The sequence below is a fragment of the Silene latifolia genome, chromosome 10 (genome assembly GCF_048544455.1).
Source record: "Silene latifolia isolate original U9 population chromosome 10, ASM4854445v1, whole genome shotgun sequence".
Classification (NCBI taxonomy): domain Eukaryota; kingdom Viridiplantae; phylum Streptophyta; class Magnoliopsida; order Caryophyllales; family Caryophyllaceae; genus Silene; species Silene latifolia.
Genome location: NC_133535.1, coordinates 132745104 through 132769749, shown reverse-complemented (window position 1 = coordinate 132769749; position 24646 = coordinate 132745104). Strand labels below are relative to the sequence as shown.

General features: G+C 36.2%; 3 protein-coding genes across 3 annotated transcripts in view; all 3 read right to left on the bottom strand.

Annotated features, from left to right (window-relative positions):
• Positions 1 to 12657, bottom strand: part of LOC141605971 (uncharacterized) — a 168395-nt gene extending 155738 nt beyond the window's left edge. Inside the window, exons 1-11 of the mRNA XM_074424925.1 lie at positions 12476 to 12657; positions 12329 to 12397; positions 10928 to 11366; positions 10520 to 10840; positions 10171 to 10425; positions 9876 to 10031; positions 9563 to 9736; positions 8996 to 9437; positions 8409 to 8914; positions 7837 to 8271; positions 7448 to 7726 (exon numbers count right to left, since the gene is read on the bottom strand). Coding sequence (XP_074281026.1) covers positions 7448 to 7726; positions 7837 to 8271; positions 8409 to 8914; positions 8996 to 9381 — 1606 coding nt within the window. The 5' untranslated portion in view covers positions 9382 to 9437; positions 9563 to 9736; positions 9876 to 10031; ... (3 more) ...; positions 12329 to 12397; positions 12476 to 12657. The remainder of the gene's footprint in view (positions 1 to 7447; positions 7727 to 7836; positions 8272 to 8408; positions 8915 to 8995; positions 9438 to 9562; positions 9737 to 9875; positions 10032 to 10170; positions 10426 to 10519; positions 10841 to 10927; positions 11367 to 12328; positions 12398 to 12475) is intronic.
• Positions 5200 to 7318, bottom strand: LOC141606935 (uncharacterized). The gene is made up of 4 exons (XM_074426319.1): positions 7217 to 7318; positions 6414 to 7122; positions 5535 to 6304; positions 5200 to 5418 (listed from the first exon to the last, which is right to left on the bottom strand). Exons 1-4 carry the CDS (start codon positions 7316 to 7318, stop codon positions 5200 to 5202), a joined length of 1800 nt encoding a protein of 599 aa, XP_074282420.1.
• Positions 12658 to 18546: 5889 nt separating the features above from the next.
• LOC141608252 (uncharacterized) lies at positions 18547 to 19050 on the bottom strand. The gene has a single exon (XM_074427615.1). It carries the CDS (start codon positions 19048 to 19050, stop codon positions 18547 to 18549), a length of 504 nt encoding a protein of 167 aa, XP_074283716.1.
• Positions 19051 to 24646: the final 5596 nt, after the last annotated feature.

Below are 24646 nucleotides of genomic sequence, written 5' to 3'. Positions count from 1 at the left end.
CCTAATCTATACCATAAAACTCGTGGCAAAATCACCATACTAACTCTCCATTCTTACTGCAAAACAACATACCTCTCTATGTAAGGCACCTATCTCCCAAAAGCATAACTCACGATCTACACTCGTTACGTACACTCACACTAGATCCTCAAGTTCTTTTCTTTATTACCGCAAAACTCATACAAAACTTAACATGACACTAATTCCCCACACCCTACACTCACTTTGTCCCAAAATCTCGATTATGAACCACTGCGGCGCCCGGATCAAGACAACTCATGTTCCACCAATCACTTACCATGATTATGTCTAAAGCCTCATCTTAAAATAAGATCAAAAAATCAGAACAACTTCCGACAACTGTGTCCCATCAACAGAATGTCACTATACCATGACAACAAGGAAAACATATACAACTCTCTTTCATATCATACTCTACCCTCATACCAAAACTTAACTGGTAAGAAACATCAATAAACAAAACAACTGTCTATCTGTACAAACTGAAACTCACAGGAAGCAACATCAAACAAAACAACAATCTATATATGACTGGTATGAACTTTCGAAACTCGAATCATAATCATCCCGCCTACTCCACCACAACCGGTGACGGCATCGCAACACCGCCACCACCAGCCACACCACAGTGCGAAAATACCCGCATCACAATACTAAATACCGTGCCCGGATCACCACCCGAGGCACCACAACCACATCGATAGACATCACAGCTACATACAATTCCCACAAACACTGACTCAAAATAACTTCTCAGACAAGAAAAACTTATTCAAATCGACTTTACTAAATCACATCGCAACATATTGTATGAATTAAACAGATAACCTCATGAATATCATCCCCTTACCATATCACAGATTAACATGTATCATGAATACATACAAGCATAACCAGTCACGCCAGATCACTCGAATTATTACCTTTTTGAATACCATTCAATTAGATTAGCATACCCCACATGCATTACAGAACATTCAAATATGACTTTATAATAATCACACTATACCACTTCTTGTGAGGTCAAAACCTCACACAAACATTTATACACATCATAGACCCGTAATCACATCCAACTGGTCAGTCCTGATCACGTAAGTTACCACTCAACATAGGTTACCTGCCGCCCGAGCTTAACTCATATGCCCCTCACAACATTTTCCCTATTCGCACAACCATCACTTCTTGCCAAGTATAATCATACCATTACTATTCTACTATTAGCATCCGCCTCATCTAACCACATCTTATACCTTCTCACAATTATACACAACAATCAGGTCCCTACCAATTCAACCTCTTTTGAATTGCTACCTTTCTAATATACCATCACTCTTAACCATTAGTCACAAACCATAACACCACCACTGTCCGGACATCAAACCTCTTTCACTCATCTCTAAACATCACGATTTCTTTCCTATCTTCGGTTAACATTCCAAATAACTATCATCAAATTCACCAACAAAATTACATCAACATCATTCCCAGTACTATGTTACTCGTATTTTCATCTAACTCTCCACCAATTATCTATTATCGTGCAAATTCTCCACCAACTTCTTACTCCCTTAATTCCTCGAAACTCATGATTAATCATGTTGTCCTGAAATTTCTGTATAATCACTAACTTACTTACTCTTGATAGTATCATACATCTCGACGATTCCTTACTTTTATGTCACATAACTCCGATCAACATTTTCCTAGTTTTACTCCCCTCATTGTTTTCTTGTACACTCGACAAAATCAATTAACCATTCAACTCCTTATCACTTCTACCTAACTCTTTAGTGTTCCGGTTACTTTCTCACTGCTCCAAAACTCACATCTAATTATTTCATATCGATATCATCTCACTCTTTCTTATCACAAATATTCTCTTATTATGTCATCAATCACCCTTGCCACTAATCCATCCATAGAATCAACGTTTACTGTTCAACAATTACATCTCTAGAAATCAAAATTCCTTTCATACCGCTAATTGCCCAAAGAAATCACACAGTAGATTCATCTCTTAATAAACCAAATTTCCCAAACTCATTCACTGTCTACAAATCCACCTCGCGACATGTCTCCACAAAGTTCACTATATACTACTCTTCTCACCCTTTTAAAACGAACTTTCACTATGTATATTCTTAACCCACACGACTCCTAACCATCCCCCTCCATGATTCTTTACACATCTCAAGATGCCACCATTTGCGTCCCTCATTTCAATCTTTTCATTCTCACGTTCCATAAACTCACATCATCCCTTGCCCACATTCACTTACTTTTACGTTACTCAACACACAATCATATCACTCATCTCATTTCATCTTAGAAAACATGCTCTATGTCTCAATTAAGCCATAACGATCTTCCTTTTCTTTTTCCACTATCTATCACAACCACGTATAACTCATGTCCTCCCACCGAACTCATACTCACCACAAGTGCCACTCACTACACCACAAGATTGGGTAACTTACGCGTCAAGACCAACGTACATGTAAAACAATGCATAAAGAAGCAAAGTAACAACTTTGAATCAAACATAATATGCAACGAATTCAAAAGATAAGCATGACCCAAAACAGGGGTCACTAGATCGAGTACAGGACACTCGATCGAGTAAGTGACTTACTCGATCGAGTAGGTGAAGATCAGAAGCACGTAAAACAAATTACCAGGGCTACTCGATCGAGTAACTAACGTACTCGATCGAGTCCCCACCTACTCGATCGAGTACCAAGGCTACTCGATCGAGTACCTACACATTTCTCAGCACTGTCCAGTTTTCGTAAAACAGTCATAACTCACTCATTTCTTGGTCGTTTTGGGTGTGTGACCTATCGTTAGAATCGTAAAAGGACAAGCTATCACCTCCAATTGGAATCACATTAAAATAATTTATGCATCTCAAGTTATAACAGTTTAAAGACAACCTCCCTATAATCGAAAACACAACTACTTGATTTTACTTCCCAACAACTTAAACGACAACATGGTAAACAAAAACAACTCGATGCTCATAAAACCAGTATCTCTAACCACATGTTACTAACTTCAAAAGCCAAGCAACAAATAACTCGATGCACATATATCATTCAACTTACCAATCACATATTAACCACATGTTTTTATTATATAACTTTACGTAAACAAAATCACAATTATATGACATCAAGTATCATATTCACCTGTTACTAGCATAACAACCTTATAAAATTTCTTCCATCATACAACATGCGTTATAAAAAAAATATCATATTATCATGCAACAATTATCATCTTTTCCACCAATTATTCATGCTCTTACTCAAACTTTCAGCTATATAAACTCGTACAACACTACCAACAACATATATGTATACATAACTCTATGTATAACTCCAATCAAACAAATTTCCTTTCCGTATTTCTATAATGCCATATCGTAAAACAACTATCATGCTTTCAATCAATAACTTACGAAATCACATCATCACCATCTTTTCTACACATTCCCCATTCTCAACATACATACATCCACTGATTCATGCCACACTTCACTACACAGGTACACACTACACAAGGTAAACACATAGCGATTCCGACTCATATCCCACAGTGACCGGTTCAAAATTGTAGGGCGAGTTCGCGACTTTAGGACGTCTCCCAAGTCTTTGCATTAGCTCCTACAACTTTTACCCCGGGTTCATTTTATTTGACTCCCTATGTTTATTGGGTTCATTGGTTACGAGTTTCGGGATCATCGCTCGATACCATTTTGTAACACCCCCATACTCCAAGTGCCTTACCAGGACCACCCAGGTATAAGGATGTTACCATCTCGGTTACCCGAGGCAATGATAATCATAAGACAATAAAGAAACATATTTAAATAGTAAATATAATTTAAGTGATTACATATCTCAAACCAAAAGTGTCAAAGGAATTACAAGAGTACTCAAATCGCTCTCATCGATAAAACTATCAAGCTACTAGACATCGTCGACATAGCGGAAGACTTCTAATCGCAACGTGATGACTCATCCCGTTATCCCGCACGCATCATATCATACATGCTCAATAACCGCTCTCCACCCCGAATGGATCACCACGTTTTTAAAACATTTAAACGGGTCGATACTATTTACATAAGTTATATATCAACAAGACAACAACCAACACGGCTCAAGCAATCATACACAATCGGGCACTCCACTCCATCTCCGTCACCGATCGTCCCTTTGGACCGGACCCGCGATGGGGGACCGCAGCCGTTCCCACCTAAGCCCCGCTCATCATACCGAGCGATAAGCCTGTCCCATTAATGTGCACATCCCCTTCCGTGGCGGGTTTCACGAAGGGCGAAACTAGGGCGTGAAGCCACTCCCGCAAGTGACTCCACTCAGCCGAGAACGCATCTCGAGAACCACAGACAAACAATCACAATCACAATATCAACAACCGTCCGAACCAATCAACAATGTATAAGCACAACCGTCTCGAATCAATCAATCACACTAATTACAAGACAATCACCACACATTATGTAAGTAATACCGAGTAGGGAAACCCTACCGGAATAAAGAACACAATCGACGGTCTCAACAAAGTGTATCAAAATTCCTCTCCTACGAATCCTCCTCCTAACATATAATCATGCAATTGCTACCAATCAAGAAACATAACAAAAAACCCCCAATCCCAAAATTAGGGTTTAACGAAACTTAACGAAATACTATAAAATTGGTATGTAGATCTTACCCTCGACGCAAGGATCACAAAGGTATAAAGAAAGATAAAATCCGACCTTCCAAGCTCCGGGATTTGCCAACAATGCGATTGATGCGAAGAACGTAGTTTGTTTTCTCTTTTGAAAGCAATTAGGTTTATAAAAGTGTTTAAAGAAAGTGACGGAAGTAATTATATACCAAATCGCACTATTAACAAAACCCGACAATTCATCACCCCGTAAACCGGCTACTCGATCGAGTAGCTGAGGTACTCGATCGAGTGCCGGCTACTCTATCGAGTACCTAAGGCTACTCGATAGAGTACCCTGCTACTCTATCGAGTACCTAAGGCTACTCGATAGAGTACCCTACAGGTCAGAAACTATTTTAAAAAAAACAAAACACCCTTACTCGACAGAGTAAGGCCTACTCGATAGAGTACCCAGAGGCTCATAAAACCGTAGTATTACAATGGATAAGTGCTCTCTACAATGGTAGCTATTGGATTTGGACCAGGATGAAGAAGAATATCTTCGGGCAACTGAAAGCTAGCTACACCATCATTTGGGCCACCTGCTAGTCCATCTCCAACCTCGAGAATCCACTCCGAAAATTGTCTGATTTCATTGATGTCTGACTCTGAACTTCCAACTTGAAGTCTCATATTTTTCGTGAGCTTTAGAACCTAAAAAAACAAACAAAGAAGAAAAAATTAAAGGTTCTAAATTTCATTACTAAATTTAAAATAAGGACTTCTAAAACAGTAAAACGTACAAAAGAACACACAAAATAAAGAAAAACCTTTCTAACCTTGCAATATCTCCACAAAGGAGAGGAACTGATAGCGGCGCCAACGATATATTGCCTGCTTCCTTTAGGTACAACTGGCAAAATCTGTCGAAAATCACCGCCAAACACAACTACTTTCCCTCCAAAAGGTTTCTCAGGATCTCCTTCTGATGAAAATCGCATGATATCTCTCAAACTTCTATCAAGAGCTTCAATACAAAAACGATTAACCATAGGTGCCTCGTCCCATATGATGAGCTTTGCCCTCAGTAATAGCTCTGCCAAATCAGTTCCTAGTCTTATACCAGGGCAGGTGGAGTTTTCGTCTACGTTTATCGGTATGCTAAGTCTTGCATGGGCTGTTCGTCCACCTGGAAGAAGGATAGCGGCAATGCCACTTGAAGCAACAGCGATAACGATATCACCTTTACACCTTATTGCAGCGCACAAAGTTCTCCAGAGAAAAGTTTTACCTGTACCACCGTAACCATAAACAAAAAATACACCACCTTGACCACTTTGAACAGAGCACATTATTTTTCTATAAACACTTTTTTGTTCATCAGTCATGGAAGAAGTGAGAACTTCATGTTCCTTCTTCAAAACTTCCTTGTCATAGGATAATTCATCTTCCAATAGCCTATTCGAATTCATAGCATGAATGTCAGAATCTGGGAATGGCATGTTGTCAAATTTACGCAATGAACTACCATTTCTTTGCAACAAAGCTTCAATCTCAGATAACGCGTAATTTTTCAATTGCTCGTCAGACAGCTGGAGATCTATGGAAATGCAAACATGGAAAATTTAAAGTTCAGTAAAAAGGAAAGGCAAAAATTAAAACGATAATGAAGGTATTAGTTTAAGAGTTTTAAACAATTAAGAAAGTACCTAAATTACGTAGTTCTCTTCTCCTACGGTATAGGATATCATCTGATAATAGTGGCCAAGTCTCCTCCCACACTAATTCTGGCTTGACTAAGCTGTTTGCCAACAGAAGGGTAGCAAACAGATTCCTAAGGTAATATCCAGATCCCCATTCACTCGCTTCTTTAATGGCATCGATATACTCTTTATCATCACCAAGTAAGCCTAAAGCATAGCAAACTTCTTTGAAAGTTGGGAGAGGTATTTCATTTACAGTTCGAATCTCTTCATATGATTTTGGTCCTTTAACAAAGTTCAGTAGGGTTCTCAAATAAAATCTCTCACCACCATTTGGAGACATATGATATATTCGGCCGAGAGTAAAGCCCTTTTTTCTTTTAGTCCAGGCCTTTGTGTCTTTATTCCAGACATATTTATTTGGGAACTCACAATACGTCAAATCTCTACCATCGGAATGGTTTTTGTTATATTCCAACCATGCAGTGAATTTTGTCCTGGATCCCGTGAGATCTTTCGACAACTTCATCAATTGGGTCATCATCATGGAAAATAACATTTTGCTCATTGGGGAGATGGTAATCCGGTAAGTAAAACAGGCGGTGTCTGTAGTGAATGTCAAAGGCAAAACTCCTCCACACAGCTTCACATGGTGAAATGTAACGACAGTCATAAAACTGTTGTATTTGATCAATCTGATTTGGGTCCTGACTACCTACATTCCAAAAAAACACAAGTTATTAAAACATTCAAACAAAAACGAATGGAACAATAGGAGTTAAATAAGAAAAGAAGGGATTTGACTAAACCATTGTTGCTGCGAGTTGCACTAACGATGACACGGTCATATCCTTTATTAATGTACTTGAATAAGTATTTGATTGATCTTGCCTGATTGCACCATTCAACATTAATGTGAGCCCGATATTTCAACAACAAATCTGCATTGTAAGGAACAACATATCCGTTATGAATTGTTTTTCCATCTTTCTCAATTGTCGGTCCGTTTTCTCGTCTCTTATAAACAGGATAACCATCACCGTCGATTGTTGTTCTTTCATTAAACTTCTTTGGAAAAATTTTCGAGCATTTTCCGTCAATCATGCATGGACAATCTGGGTTAAGATCCCCACATGGACCGTGAATCATACTATTTTTCACTGCTTCATATAGTGTTGGGCTTTCCGCAGGATCTGGGATTTCAGCACTTATAATGCGGTCCACGTCAGCGGCTTCAGGAAACTTGTCCTCTCGGTGTAAAAAAAGCAAAATATGAGCATGAGGGAGGCCGCGTTTTTGGAACTCAATAGTATAGACAACTGATAATTTCAAGCAAAGTAATATTATATAGTCGATGTTAATAATAAAACTTCGGAAAAAAAATTGGAAATGGAAAATAAAAATACGATGAAAACGTATAGTTCATCACCTGCCCTTGTCCGTCCAAAAAGATGTCGTTCTTTTAAGTCCCTCATTAGCTCTTCGAGTTTCAACCTAAATAGTCGAGTAAGTATATCAGGTCTATCCTCTGGCCGCAGATTTCTTTTTTGAACAAACCTAGTTATTTCAGGCCATTTTGGATTGCATGTGAACGTAATAAACAAATCAGGATATCCACACCACCTACATATGGTCATTGTATCCTGATATGTTTCCCTCATGTAACCTTTACCACCTACAAAAGATGACGGTACAATGTAACGAACACCAGCCGAGGACGGGTTAGTTTGACCTGTAGCGGCAGCATTTGCGAGATTCTTGAAATTTTCCGATCGCAATTTTGGTTGGTTAAGACGGAAATACTTTAACCGTTGAGATTCTATCATTGTCAAACCATCAGCAAGGATTTGTTGAAATAGTTTACCTGCCATTAAAAAAAAAACGTTCAAACTAAAAAAAAAAGAAACTATTTTACTTAGCTTTGTATTAACTTTGGACTGAGAAAAAAAAACATAAGAAAGGTAATTGTCAACATAATAAATTAGGCATCAAATCTTATACCTCCCATCAAAATTGTCGGAGCTTCCCTATCTGCCGATCGATCTTGGATGCGAAAAGCAAACCACTCCCTCAATGTGAGCTTATCCCGAGAGCTCTGATTATTTCTTGATTTACTTAAAGAACGTGGATTATGAGGGATACCAAGCCTATGGCCATCTTCTCCACGTGGGAAAAGAAGAGGGTACTGCAGGGCTAAATAAGAAGCATGTAGCTCTGATATACGTTGTAGTCTACCGCTGCGTTCCTCAAGAATAATGTCCCGACTATCAATCGTGTTCTCAAGATCTCCAACAATGAGGGCAGCCACCTCCGACACAGTGGGTAGATTATATGTTCTCCCATCTGTTTGTCGTCCGCTAATGAGCCTCAACCTTACCTCACCACCGGCACCTTCGTTAAGTCTATCTCTTGCCATTCTAAATGATTTTGCCAAAACATTGTAACGATCGACCATTTTTTTTAAATCATCGATTAGTCCATCATCAAATTGACCTGGATTTGTAGAACTGCGATTACAATTGAAAAATAAATTAAAGAATAAGAAACAATATTAAGATTAAAAAAAATTAAATAAATTTAAGGCTCACCTTCCTGCATTCTTCCTATGCCTCAACTCCTCTTCCGTGTCGTAGATATAAAGTTGACAGAATTTAGGTGGTCCGTCATGATTAGGTAATAAACTTCCAATTAAATGTGTATTTTGCCCACCTATTTTGAATGTGTAAGGACCCCTACCTCGGTTGACTGCATGGTCAATTTTACCACCCATAGATGTAAAGGAAAACATATTATTGTATGAACGTATGTTTTCCATGAAATGTTTACTTTTGGGATGTTTTCGCATTAGAAGATCATGTAACAACTTAGGAGGTTTTTTAATAAAGGGCAGTTCAACTATTCCATTTTTGCAACACATGGTAAAAGAGGGGACTATGGGCTTGGTATCCATACGATCTCTTTCATCATACCACATCTGAGCTCCACATTTTGTGCAGGTGTAAGTAGGGTCTCCGATATCATGTTACCCTTCTGTTATTAATTAAGAAGGTCAATCGGAAGAAAAGATATGAAGAAAATAGATAATGACAAATTTAAAAACCTAAGTGCACGTAAAATAAAAAATGCAGTTTACTGAAATTGAAGACGAATTTAACCTGGAATGTTAACATCCGAATTTGACCTATGGTTGGTAGCTTCAAACACATCATAGGCTGTTGAAAGATCCCTTGCCAATTCTTCGATTATGTTTTGCCTATGATTCATAGTCTGCACGGAAATGCTGCTAGTGGGTAGAAACTGATTTCCGGAGAGTTGAACTCCACAATTAGCTGAACAATTACCAAATAAGGGTTAGATTATGAGAGAACACTAACATTGTTAACATACTTAACAAACACAAATAGTACATAATAAGTAAAATATTTTTTGTTTCTTACTACCTATTAACAAATTAACGATGATAATTACCAAATGTGATGGTGCTCAATGGAGTTGTAGACATCAACATGGAAGAATTCCTAGCCATCCTTTCTTCGATTATGTTTTGCCTATGATTCGTAGTTTGCACGGAAGTGCTGCTAGTGGGTAGAAACTGATTTCCGGAGAGTTGAACTCCACAATTAGCTGAACAATTACCAAATAAGGGTTAGATTATGAGAGGACACTAACATTGTTGACATACTTAACAAACACAAATAGTACCTAATAAGTAAAATATTTTTTGTTTCTTACTACCTATTAAAAAATTAACGATGATAATTACCAAATGTGATAGTGCTCAATGGAGTTGTAGACATCAACATGGAAGAATTCCTAGCCATCCTTTCTTGACTTAAGATAAGCTTCCTCTTTTGTCTCGCTAATTTCGCATACAGTTGACGTTGTTGTGTCACATTGTTATGTGAAACACCAACTCCAGGATTTTCATTAGTTCTCTTTTGGGATAGTCTTAGCTTTTGTTGCTTCCTTGCGTTTTGTGCCATATAGTAGTCATTTACACTTTTCCCGTACTGATAATCTATTAGACGGATAAGTGTAAACAATAGAGGCTAAAAGAAAAATACAATATGTAATTCTTAATTTTTATAAAAAGAGAGTTCAAAGATCTTTACCTCTCCAGAAATTGTTTATAGAATTAGCCAATTGTAGTTGTGGAGTATTATCTGCATGTGATTGATATGATTGCGTAAAATCATTCACTTTAGTTGCGTAATAAGATTGGGAGTAACATAATTAAAGGTTACGAAAGAATTTAAAATATTGGTTGATACATGATATGAACTGAATTATCCGTAAATTGAGAGACTTGCCACTTTTTGGTTGAGATTGGTAAAGTGGTGCTTTACCCTTATCAGGTTTAATTGAGGCATGCCTTGGCAATTGTGTGTTTGTTAAGTCATGTAGAGGTAGAGTTGGAGTACCTAATAATGTTGCTAATTATACATAAGTTACAAACTAAGATAGTAATGAACTTATGTAGAAAAAAGTTAAATTTGTTAACTGAAGATTGATACAAATACCTGAATTAGATTGGTAAAGAGCTGCTTTACCCTTCCTTGATTGTGTAGTTGAGTAACTTTGAATATGGCAGTTTGTTGTTATCCCACTAAGCGGGAAAAATGGATTACTTAAAAGATTGTCAATTAAAGGTACTTTCAGATATTATTGACTTAACAATTTGAGAGTGTAAGAGCAACTTAAGAATTTAAGAGTACTAAAAAACCGTATATACAACAAAATTAATATAAAATATGTAGTAACATAATTAAAGCTATGGGAAGTATTAGAAATATTAATTTATGCATGTTTTATATTTGTAAAACCGTACACTGAGAGACGTACCAAATTGAGATTGAGATTAAGACTGGTAGAGTGGTGCTTTACCCTTATTTGTTTGACTTGAAGCATGGCTTGGCATTTGTTGGTTTGTCAAATCTTGTAGAGGTAAAGTAGGAGTACCTAATAACATGGTAATAAACTTGTGTAGAAAACAATTACAAAAATTGTTACTGCATTTAGCTTAATATTAATCTAATTTGCATGGGTTAAATTGAGCATGGGGTTTCCATACATAAATCATGTCCTTTTAGTAAGCGATTTGTGGCTCACAACTCGATCTATTATTTGAATTTTCTATTAGATCTATTATTTGAATTTTCTATTAGAATGGTTGGTAAGAATTGACAGTTGGTTGGTGCTAGTAAATCATTATGGAAGATGCCTCCAAATCATCGTGATTTCGTGCCTTGTATCAGCCCTAATGATTCATATACTCTTAAGAGATCAATCTTTCCTTTGCTTAATTTTAGTTATCATCTGAAACTTTGAAATACTAATGTTATTCTGTTATGTGATGTATATATGCAGCACCAGCAGACTCCAGGGGGTTTCTACTTGTTCATACTAACGACGGCCTTAATCAAATGCGAGCTGGGGTTTGTTCTCTCTTCATCCTCTCTCTTCTCTTGACTACTTTATACACGTGCTGGTTGCTGCAATTCATATTACCGACCCTTAGCTCCCTGGCACTAACTGCATTACCATTTTAAAGTAGTTTTCTTTTAGTTCGAACACTAAAATTATTCAAAAAATTAAATGAGTTCTGCTCATTGAATTCTGAGGGTTTAATTAGATGTTTAGAACTATACCGTACAGAGACACAAATCTCTCCATGCAGATCGATATATGTCTGCGGTTTGTCATATCCGTCATCAATTCTCTTGGATGGACACCTTGAATGAATTATTACCTTATTGTTATGTTTTCTTGGCATGAATGATTGATAATATAAACCTTTAACCCTCAAATTCTGATTTGCATTATATAATAAAAGATAAAAAGGAAAAAAATAGACATACATTTGAATCAACAAATAGAAGTTCAATGGCATCCTTCTTCTTATCTGAGATGAAATAACATACCTAATTTTGGGGTGTTTAAAGAACGTATAAGGATTGTTTGAGGAGTTGCTCTTGAAAATTCCGAGTTTTCTACAAAGAAGCGTGAAAGAGGAAAATCATTGTAAAGGGTTGTTTTAAAAAAAATCTGCAGTTAAAACAAAAACTAACCTTTTCCATCCTCTTTGTTTTTTCTTCTACTCTTCTTTCTTGGTGGTTGTTCAGAACTTGATCCAGACATGGGTGAAAAGTAGAAGTAGAATTGTTTATCTTTTCTTATTCAGAGACTGTCACAGTGAATGGTGTGAGTATTATATGTATAGGTAGTTGAAGTTGAGGAAGAGAATTAAGGAACAGCTAAGAAATCATATATCATTCCCGTGAGATTGGGATTCTCGAGTAACGTTGAGAATGACAAAGGGTTAGATTAATTAGGTTTTGCTATAATTGCAGTGCACTTTGAATTTTTTTTTTTTTTTTTTTTTTTTGCTGCTGCTGCTGTAGTCATATTTTTTGTGTGCACTTTTTAGAATTCTAAGGGACTGCTTTAGAAGGTTCTAAGAGGCTCATTCTCGAGTAACCTTGAGAATGACAAAGGGTTAAATTAATTAGGTTGGTTATGAAATTATTAAGTACACGTTTTTTGACACGGTTGAATGCAATTTTTTCTTATCCTTTTTTAATTTCTCCAATGTCACGTTGCATTGAATTTTTTCGCCTTTTTTTTTTTACCTTTTTTTTTTCCTGTTGTGGCCATATTTTTTTTTTTTGCTGGTTTGACCATAGTTTCGATAATGTTGACCAAAACTATATCCACACTGCTCGCTTTCAAGTCATCAATCAACTAAGCTTTTTCATATTTCATTTCCAGTTAACTCAACCCAACACAATTTTCCTCATTAAATTCTAACTTAAACCTAAAATCCTTTTTTTCCTTTTTTTTATTTTTATTTTTATTTTTATTTTATTTTTTGCTCGTATGTTTTTTTATGTCGCCTAACATGTTTAAACCGACATGAAAAATCAAATTTAAGTTGTAGTAGGTTGCATTACATAGAAAATAATTAAAAGCTGAAGATTGAGAAATAAAAAAAAACATATCGTCAAAGATAAAAACAACAAAAATATCTTGTTTAGGTTACATTCCAAAAGATGAACGATGCATTAAGGAATTAAAATAGAAACGTCTACTCCAAAGACAAACATTCCAAAATACTTCATGCTAATCCCAATTATAAAATGGAGATGGATCACTTTTCTTTCTTAACAATGACGTTATTCTTTGTTGCGGAGCTAGCATCACCATCAGCAGACTGATAGTCGTCGGTTGGGCGGGACCTTTTGAGAGGAGTGATTCTGCTGCTGTCCGTCTGAGACTTTTCTTCTTCCTAAATTTTAAAGTTTTAAAAGTTGTTAGTATAAGAAACTATTTTTGGGGCACGATTTCGGTAAAGTTATTGTTTTACCCAGATTATTTACCTCAGCGTTAATGATGTCAATTAAGGCCTTCGAACTTTCCTTGATAAGCAAAGGCTTAGTCCTCGATTTAAAACAATGAAACTCCTCCTGTAATTGGAAAAGGAAAAGTCGGTTACAATATTCTCAAGAAGAAGTTATGTTTAATTCTCACAATAAGAGGGAAGTATGAAAACAAAGAAAATTGTAACCGACCTTGAACATTTCAGTGTACTTGGAAAGCCATTTGTTAGCAAGGTCTGCGTCGTCAGACAATGTGGAGACCGTGTATGAAGTTGAGCCTTGACTCACGTTAAACTTTTCATGTACATAGACCTTGAAAAGAAATGACTTGTCAATGAAAGCATCCAATTCGCGAGGTATATCTTCTTTATCACCACCAAGCTATGACAAAAAAAATGACACATAAAATAGAATATTAAAGGCGGTAATTTTTATCCATGATTGAATATTGGTGGAATTTTCCTTAAAATTGATTGTAAAAGGTAAAATTTAGATATTATAAAACCTCTTCAATTTTTGCAAGCATCTCCGCAGCGGTTGGAGTGATGAATTGATTGATCTGAGTATCAAAAACCACAAAGTGGACGCAATCATCCAACGGGTCAGTAACCTCGAACTTTACTTGGTACCTGTAGGAAAGAAGGTGTTTAAGGAAAAATTTGTGAGGTTAATGAAATTATATGGCACAATTGTAAAAAATGCATAAAGTTTAATAATTTTACCTAGGAATTCTTGTCGTAACACGGTTTATGTAACCATCACACTGTTCACGTGTACAAACCCATTTTCCTTTGTCATTTTTGATACACTTAGACCAGCATAGCTTACAACTATCATAGTACCATCCGGCCGTGCAATCAAGGTTAACAATTTTTCCATATGTATAGAAATAACCCGCCTGCATTAATAGTTGTTTTAGTATTTCTAATTGTTTTGACGTAGCCAAACAAAAGGCTTTTTAGCAAAGAATAATCACCTTTTCATTCTCTTTTAGGTCACTGATACTCCTTATATTTTCTCTTGACATGTAATCATCGTCAACGTCGTCGTCAGGAATTTCAATAATTTGCAAGGAGTTACTTGGTGCCGGAGTAGAAAGACTACATATATTGAAGAAGTAGGGGTAAGTGGTGCAATTTTGTTTTTATGTTTATTCTCGCTTAATTGTGAATGTTCAAAATTGATAATTAAATAGGGCGTGCAAAATGATACTAAGAAGAAGAGTATAAACAAATTGATACCTTGGCTCAAAATCTTTCACTTGAGGTATATCGGGGTTGACATGAAATACAGTTGCGTTAAAAGTTGTCTGGACACGCCAAACACCTAAAAATATAATTTTATAAGTTTATATTTAAACTAATTTTTTATATTAAACAACAATTCATCATAAGGTGACAAAGTAATAGTACCCTCAAATCTTTTAGCCTGCACACATTGTATGACAATAACTTTAGACTGGTCCGGATTAGGTAGCTTAGATAGAGCAGCAGGGAGTTCAACCGTGTGTGGTTCCCATAAGGTGCAACATAGTTGATTTCCCCTGCATCAAACCCAAAATTGTACCTTATTTTGTTTTGCCAATTAAAAAGGCGAAAGAAGTGACAAACTGATAATGGCTTTGCACTTACTCAAGGTCTTCTAGCTTAGTGGTGCGACACTTATGCTTGTGTGTAGTTTCAGTGATTGGACCAATCTCATAAACTTTTCCAATAACATCTATAGCCATAAAAGTGGAACATTTTAAAAAATTGTAAGTAAAAGAAATTGCAGGAAAAAAAATTACCAGTGACGAAACATTAGATATGTGAAAGGGTCATACCTATGTAATGGGTACCGGGAACTCTACCATCAATAACATCCTTAAAATCAGCAAAACGAAACCCATGCATCGGAATAGATGAATCAGTTGTGGCTTGAACTTTACTTGAAAACTCAAACTTCAAACGATAACTATGAGGGGTAGCCTTGTCTAGTCCGGTGTTGTTGTCTACGGTTAAGTTACGGATGGTGTAAACTTCACCCACAGAGAGTTTAGAGCTAAAATAGGAAATTAGTTGTTTCCTAACAGTAGCTTGGATGACTTCGTTCTGCCAAAAAAATATTTATCACACATAAAATTGTTTAATTAACTTTAAATTAGATGAGTTCTGCCAACTGATTTTCCAACTTTCTTTTTGCATAAATATATTCATCTAATTTGATTAGATCTCCCCATTTTCTAATCTGGGTATTTGTTTATTTTTGAATTAACATATAAAGTTACGTTCTTTTCTAAACTTGAACTAAATATCTTACTGCCAACTTTTTTTTTTGCATAAATATATTCATCTAATTTCAAGTGTGTTGCAAGTGCCAAATATTAGTAAATTGGATCATAAATTAGGGTTTGTGGGAATTATTTGGCTGCAATTGGAGTTAATAATAAAGGGTATTTATCTGATGTGAAATATTTGCTTGGAAAAAAAAAATTAGACATACCTTTGAATCAACAAACAAAAGTTCAATGGCTTCGGTTTTCTTCTTATCTTCACTCTTGTATTTGTTGATGAATTACGGCCTTGACCACTTGTGCACCACTCTAACATTCATTTCTGTAAGCCTTACTCCATATTTGAGTTGACTAATAGTAAGGGGTGCAATTGTCATTTGAGAAATTGAAGAAATTTGCTTCAAATTATTGAAAAGTGGTGAAAATTGATCTATAATTTGTTTACAGGTTGAAAAGTGATGAAAAGTGATGTATACGTTAGCAAATGAAGATAGTATGAAGACAATTGGGCTATTTTCATTTGCAATTATAAAGTAATATTGGGAAGGAGAAAGGCTTGTGTTCTGGAAAATTTATTGAGTCTCTTGGGAATTTGTAATTCTAATTGTTCATTGTCATTCTCAAGTAGCATAGAGAATGACAAAGGGTTAGGGTAATTGAACGTGAGATAGCATGGAGAATGACAAAGGGTTAGGGTAATTGAACGTGAGTTTTAATTGGACCCTTTTTTTTTGGTAATTCAACGTTAGAATTGAAGTATTGAACTGAGATTTAATTGGACCTTTTGATTTTTTTTTTTTTTGGTAATTAAACGTCAGATTTAATTGCCCTTGTTTTTTTTTTTGGTGTGCTGATGTGGCCATATTGCAAAACGTGATTGGCTCAAAAAGAATTGATTTTGTGAGGTTGAATGTGAGGGCTTCATTGCCTTAATTCTTAAAGGACGTTGTGCCACCTCAGCTTTTTATCATTCCTCTTTTATAGATATAATGATTATTCATAACACGTTATCAGTACAAATCTCTAACCCTACCTTTATTATTACTTTACATTGTGTACGTTAATTAGCGGCCTTGGATATCTCTATAAGTAATTATTCTGAATGAGTGTTAGATGCTGAGATGCATCTTAAGTCATATGCACTTGGTGATGCTATTAAAGTGGGAAATACAGCATCCGAACAAAATAAGGCCAAGACCATGATTTTTCTCCGTCGTCATCTCCATGAGAACTCAAATATGAATATTTGACTGTGAAAGATCCTTTGATCTTATGGCAAAATCTGAAATAAAGGTATGAACATCTTATAACAGTAATTCTTCCTAAAGCAAGATATGACTGGATACACCTAAGGTTACAAGAATTCAAATCGGTTACTGATTATAACTCAGCCATGCACATAATAACTTCACAGTTAACTTTATGTGGAGAAAAGATATCTGATGCGCATATGTTGGAAAAAAACATATCATACTTTTCATAGTTCACAATTGCTACTTTCACAGCAATATCGTCAGAGAAATTTTAAAAAATACTCTGAACTAGTTTCATGCTTATTGGTGGCTGAGCAAAATAATGAAATCCTGCTAAAAAAAAGCCACCAGTCCCGTCCTACTGGACTGATCCATTCCCAGAAGTGAATGCGCAGTTTCTGGCCCATTCCTTATAGTGAATGCGACAAATAAATATCCGGGTCACACTAGCTAGAGGTAGTGGCCTTGGACGTGGACGTGGACGAGGACGAAGCAATTTTCGTGGTGGTAGAGGTGGAAAATTTAAAGATCGTATTCTCATTGAAAGGGGAAACAAAAGGATCGTCCACATGATAAGATAAAGAAAACTGGTGAAAATCCATGTCACCGTTGTGGTAGTATAGGATATTGGATTAATACTTGTCATACGCCGCAACATCTGGTTGATCTTTACAAGGAGTCTTTGAAAAATAACAAAGAGAAGAATATAGAAGCAAATTTTGCTGCAGAGTATGAAAATTTTGAGACGAATTATGCTGATGGCGATAACAATCTACCTTTAGAATCTGGAAAATTTATGGATTTGGACATATCAGATTTCATGACCTTTGATCCTAATGGAGAAATTGGCCCTTTGATTGGTGATGTAAGTGTCCCGAAATTGGACTAAATTTATTTGTATTAATTAAGTTATTTATTTTTCGTTTAGTTTAATTTAGCTATTACTTTGCTTTCGAAATTTATCAAGTGTACGTCTGTGTTAAGTTTATTTTACGGATACTACAAATAATTTTTTTGTTGTTGAAATGTGAGTAGTATATATACCAAAACTAGGGAGAAATACAAGATAAGCAGTCCTCTAATTACATAAGTTCTTCTGACTCAGCCAGGCCAAGTCATTTACATTCATACTCAGATTCTCGGCCTCTAACTCTGATTTTCACACCTTTAATAACCTGCTCTGCTATCTTGCCTGGTCGCATCAATGCACTGTCAATTCTACTTCTGTTTCTTTGATATCAGATAGAGTATAAAGCACTCAGGAGCAATGCTACTTGAACTCCTCTCTGGACAGTAGTACCTCCCCTGTTGGTCCACCATGCCAGATCAAGAGTTATCGGGAACTGGCAACGAGTAGTCTGCTGCATAGTCAATATCACCCTCATACTGTACTGGCACTCAAAGAACAAATGTGATAATCTTTCCTCTAACCGACCACACAACAAGCATTTGTCATCTACTTCCAACCCATATTGAATAAGCTTATCAACTGTATTGAGGGCCTCATGAGCTACTAACCACCCCAAGAACTGATGTTTAGGAACTACCCAGTCATTCCATACCACCTTACTCCATTGGACTGGTGGCCTGGCTTCCCTGAGCCACTCATAGCACCCTGCAGGAGTATAACCAGTCGGCTGTACCACCCAGTCCCCACCCACAAACCCATGGGCAATATCCTGCTTGACTTTATATATCCTTCTCCAAACCCAGCTGGAATTAGCAGAAATGATATAATTCATCCAGTCCCTTCATTTTAGGTGATTCTGATACACCCAATGAACCCAAATAGAGTCCTTTTTCTCAGCCACCCAAGCTATCAGTCTACCAACCATGGCCTTATTACACACACCCTGATCTTTGATCCTTAAACGTCTCTCTTCCTTTGGCCTGCAGATTTTATCCCAAGCCACAAGGGGTACCCTTCTGTATTCCGTGCCATTCTTCTAAAGAAAATTCCTACAGATGGCTTCAATATTCTTGATGATGCCTTTAGGTATGATGAACATAGATGCCCAGTAAGAATGCAGAGTGTTAAGTACAGATTTCACCAAGGCACGTCATCCAGCATAGGAAAATTTCCTTGCACCATAATTATGGATCCTGCCACATATCTTCTCAATAAGACAAGCACAATCCACTTTTTTGAGTCTACTAGTTTGTATAGGCATTCCCAGATACTACAAATAATTATAATATGATCAATGAATTCTCTTTTAAATAATTACGCACATATTCCGTAATATGTACACTAATTGAGTTGTCCCACGAGATGCACCATTCACTATTTTTCCACACTTTTTACACGTAAAACTATGGATGTGACAATATGTGTACGTACTATATTCTTTTAAGACCATGAGTCAATAAAGACAAAGTGCCTAATACACATGTAACCGTACACAACTGCTAACAATACTCTGTATTTACGTACTACGCGCTAAATTTACATACTAAAAAAATTGTCTTATGATAAATTCAGTCTGTACATGTATTTTCATATACAATTTTATTTTGTCTAATGCTAATGTTGTTAATTAGTTATAACATGTCCAATGTTTTTGACATATGAATGTATGAAATTATTTTGTATCTTTTATGCATATACCTTATTGTACATAATTTGTTTCATGAAGATTATTATGGGAACTACACATCTACACATGAAGATGTATGCCTCGCAAATAGTGCAACTACGCACACAATTTTTAAAAATAAGAAGTATTTTACTTGTCTGAAAGAGCAAAAGACAAATGGTTGTTCAATTGCCGGTAGTACAAAATTAATTGAACGCTCAGGAAGAGCTAATATTTTGTTGCCTAATGGAATAAATATTGAAATACATGAGGCTTTGTACTCTCCCGAGTCAAAAAGAAATTTGCTGAGTTTTAACGATATCGGTAAAAATGGATTTCATGTTGAGACAGAAAATGAGAATGAGGTTGAATACCTATATATCACACGTTCAAATTTGAACAAGAAAAGTGTGTTGGAAAAACTACAAGCGTTGATCTTCTAGCTTGTATTATATTAAAATTTGTGCAGTTGAATCTCATGAACTAGTAAACCAAAAGTTTACAGATAAAAACAACTTTATTGTTTGGCATGACCGGTTTGGCCATTCCGGATCATTAATGATGGGAAAAATCATTGAAAATTCATGTGGACATTTATTAGAAAATCAGAGGATTCTTCAAACTAGTGAGTTTTCATGTGCCGCTTGTTCACAAGGCAAATTGATTATTAGACCATCATCTACAAAGATAGGAAACGAATCTGTTACATTTCTGGAAAGGATACAAGGTGATATATGTGGACCTATATGTCCACCAAGTGGACCATTTCGCTACTTTATGGTATTAATTGATGCATCAACTAGATGGTCACATGTGTCCTTGTTGTCAACTCGCAACCTGGCTTTTGCGAGATTACTAGCTCAATTGATAAGATTAAGAGCTCACTCTCCAGATTATCCCATTAAGACTATCCGTTTTGACAACACTGGTGAATTTATTTCACAAACTTTTGATGATTATTGTATGTCTATGGGGATAAGTGTTGAACATCTTGTAGCACATGTTCACACTCAAAATGGTCTTGCTGAGTCATTAATAAAACGCATTCAATTAATTGCGAGACCAATGCTTATGAGGTCTAAATTTCCTATTTCGGCATGGGGGGCATGCTGTTTTACATGCAGCAGCATTAATTCGCATCAGGTCAACAAGTTATCATAAATCATCTCCCCTAAAGTTGGTTTCTGGTCACGAACCAAATGTTTCTCATCTAAGAATTCTAGTTTGTGGTGTATATGTTCCAATTAGTCCACCACAACATACAAAGGTGGGACCCAAAGAAGGTTGGGAATATATGTTGGGTTCGAATCCCCATCGATTATTAAATATCTAAAGCCGTCTACATGAGATTTATTTACCGCCCGTTTTACTGATTGTCATTTTGATGAATCACTTTTCCCAACATTAGGAGGAGAAAATACGCAACTGGTAAAATAGATAAGTTGGAATGAATTATCATTATCTCATTTAGATCCTCGCACTAAACAATGTGAACTTGAAGTTCAAAGGATAATTAATTTACAACGGGTAACAAACCAACTGGCAGATGCCTTCACTGATCCAAAAGGCGTGATAAAATCTCATATACCACCTGTAAATTCTCCAGCTAAAATTAATGTCCCTGAAGGACTTTCAATTGCAAATGAGTCTAAAGTACGCATGACGCGTGGTAGACCTATTGGTTCCAAAGATAAAAATCCTCGAAATAAAAAGGAGCAAAAGTTAATAATGGCAATGTTGAGGATAAGATAGCTTTTGAAAAACCCCTTGAAAAGCTTGGAGACATGACTAATAATATTAATCTAGAAGAGATTCAGGTACATAAAAATAAAGATTGTGAAGAGATCTCGATAAATTATGTCATGTCTAGAAAAACATGGAACCGAAATAAAGTCGACGTCGATGATGGTGTTTTTGCATTTAATATTGCGCTTGATATCATGCATGAAATTAAAGATCATGAACCAAAGCTTGTTGATCAGTGCAGACGTAGAATTGATTGGCCTAAATGGAAAGATGCTATTGAAGTAAAATTAAAATCACTGGCTAAACGAGAAGTATTTGGGCCAGTAATTCGCACACCCAGTGGAGTAAAACCAGTAGGCTACAAATGGGTGTTTGTGCGAAAAAGAAATGAAAAAGGCAAAATAGTCAGATATAAGGCTCATTTAGTTAAACAAGGTTTTTCATAAAGACCTGGTATTGATTAAAAAAAGACATATTCTCCTGTAATGGATGCAACTACTTTTCGATATCTGATTAGTCTGGCTATGAGGGAAGGACTTGATTTACGTCTTATGGACGTTGTCAGAGCTTATTTGTATGGCTCGCTTTATAATGACATATACATGAAACTCTCTGAAGGTTTTAAGCTTCCCGACACATTAAAATCAACTCCAAGAAAGCAATATTCAATCAAGCTAAACAAATGTTTGTATGGTTTGAAAGAGTCCGGGCGTATGTGGTATAATCGTCTTAGTGAATATTTTTTAAAAGAAGGTTATAAAAATGACCCTATTTGTCCGTGTCTATTCATAAAGAGGTCAAAATTCCGGATTTGTGATTATTGCTGTTTATGTTGATGATTTGAATATTGTTGGAACTTATGAAGAAATTAAAAAAGTTGTCGAATGTTTGAAGAAAGAATTTGAGATTAAAGATTTAGGAAAGACAAAATTTTGTCTTGATCTGCAAATTGAACATCTTGGCAATGAAATTTTGTTACATCAAGGGACCTATATAGATAAAGTGCTAAAGCAATTTAAAATGGATGAAGCACATCCATTGAATACTCTTGTGGTTGTAAAAACACTTGATGTGAAGAACGACAAGTTTCGACCTCGTGAAGCAAATGAGAAAGTCCTTGGTCTTGAAGTACCGTACTTAGGTGCAATTGGAGCTTTGAAGTATCTTGCTAGTCATACGCGACTCGACATATCATTTTCTGTAAACCTTGTAACAAGATATAGCTCTTCTCAAACTCAAAGGCATTGGAATGGAGTCAAACATTTACTCCGATATCTTCGAGGTACGTCTGATATGGGTTTATATTATTCTAATAAATGCAATACATAATTAGTTGATTTTACAGATGCAGGTTATATTTCTGACCCAAATAATGGTCGCTCGCAAACTGGTTATGTATTTACATGTGGTAATACTCCTATCTCATGGCTCTATGTGAAGAAAACTATAGCCGCCACTTCTTCAAATCATGCTGAGTTGTTATTGATTCATAAAGCTAGTCGAGAATGTGAATGGTTGAGATCAGTAATTCATCATGTTGAAGGATCATGCGATATATCTCCAAGAAATAAGTCACTACCTATTTTACATGAAGATAGTACTGCGTGCATCGCTCAACTCAAGGTAGGATTCATCAAGGGTGATAGAACGAATCACATTTTGCCGAAAGTCTTTTTTACTAATGATCTTCAGAAAGATGGTGTCATTAGTATTCAACAAATTTGCTCTAGTGAAAATCTCGCAGATATTTTTACCAAGGCACTTGACATTTGATAAGCTAATCAATCAACTTGGGCTACGTCGTCTCAAGGATGTCATGTGATGTTTTAATGGGGGGAGTAAATACGCATTGCATTCTTTTTCCCTTAACCATGGTTTTGTCCCACCGGGTTTTCCAGGCAAGGTTTTTTACGAGGCAACACCTAGTGCGTATTACGGAGAATGATGCATGAACATATCTGGAAGGAGCAAGATACAAGGATTACTTGGTGAAAAAGCAATGGAGTTGCATTACTTGGCAAGCAAGTAACACGGATTCTGAGTTCGAGGTATGGAGACTCGGTTTCCTAAACCGTGTGGAGTTAGATTTAGCTTATTTTATTTAATTTCGAATAAGATTAGAAAAGGTTAGCTTATATCCTAATTCTAGTCAAGTTAGGAAAACTTGTTATTTCCTAATCCTAGTTTAATTAGAGTACTTTAAATCTGATTGTATTTTAATTATTATTAGTTTAATAACTTTCCTAGTTCGTTTAGGAAAAGAGTAGATAGCTTGAGGAGCAAGCTAAGGAATTAGATCTCGAGTCAGATTTGTGACATCGAGTAGGATTAGGAAATATAGCTTATTAGTCAAGCTAAGTAGGAGTATAAATAGGGCCACTTGTAAAAGATTAGGAAATATAGCTTATTAGTCAAGTTAGTTTAGGAAAAGAGTAGATAGCTTGAGGAGCAAGCTAAGGAATTAGATCTCGAGTCAGATTTGTGACATCGAGTAGGATTAGGAAATATAGCTTATTAATCAAGCTAAGTAGGAGTATAAATAGGGCCTCTTGTAACCCTATTTCAGATTATGAGTGTAACACCCACGATGTTTTAGGACTCTTTTGACCGATCCTTTGACAAGGAAAAGACCTTAGGAAGGGATGGATGAGAGACTAGGATAGAATAGGTATATTATGAGAGTGTTTACTCGACCTAACGGGGACTACTCGACCGATTATTGTTTATACTCGACCGAGTATGCGAGTACTGGACCGAGTATGGCTGTTGTTGACGCGTTGATATAAAAACATAAATTCGCAAGATTCATTTCATTTCTCATTTGTTCGACAATTCCTCTTTCTCTAACCCTAGCCTATCTCTCTCACCTATCACCTCTACCTCCATACACTCTATTATACGTAGTCTACACCTCAACAATGGGAAGGATGGGGTTTGCATAGGAAGGATGCGTGCGTGGTCGTTGTCCGTGTCACCGTTGGTCTGCGTTATTAGGTAAATCGCTGGTTGTTGTCTT

What these genes read in the sequence shown, in the direction of transcription:
- LOC141606935 (XM_074426319.1), bottom strand. Translation starts at nt 7,318, where the DNA reads ATGTTGAATGGTGCAATCAGGCAAGATCAATCAAATACTTATTCAAGT. An exon ending in TGCAACTCGCAGCAACAATG is followed by an intron (nt 7,123 to 7,216) that starts GTTTAGTCAAAT and finishes TTTGGAATGTAG; the next exon opens with GTAGTCAGGACCCAAATCAG. An exon ending in AAGAGAACTACGTAATTTAG is followed by an intron (nt 6,305 to 6,413) that starts GTACTTTCTTAA and finishes GCATTTCCATAG; the next exon opens with ATCTCCAGCTGTCTGACGAG.
- LOC141608252 (XM_074427615.1), bottom strand. Translation starts at nt 19,050, where the DNA reads ATGAATTATATCATTTCTGCTAATTCCAGCTGGGTTTGGAGAAGGATA.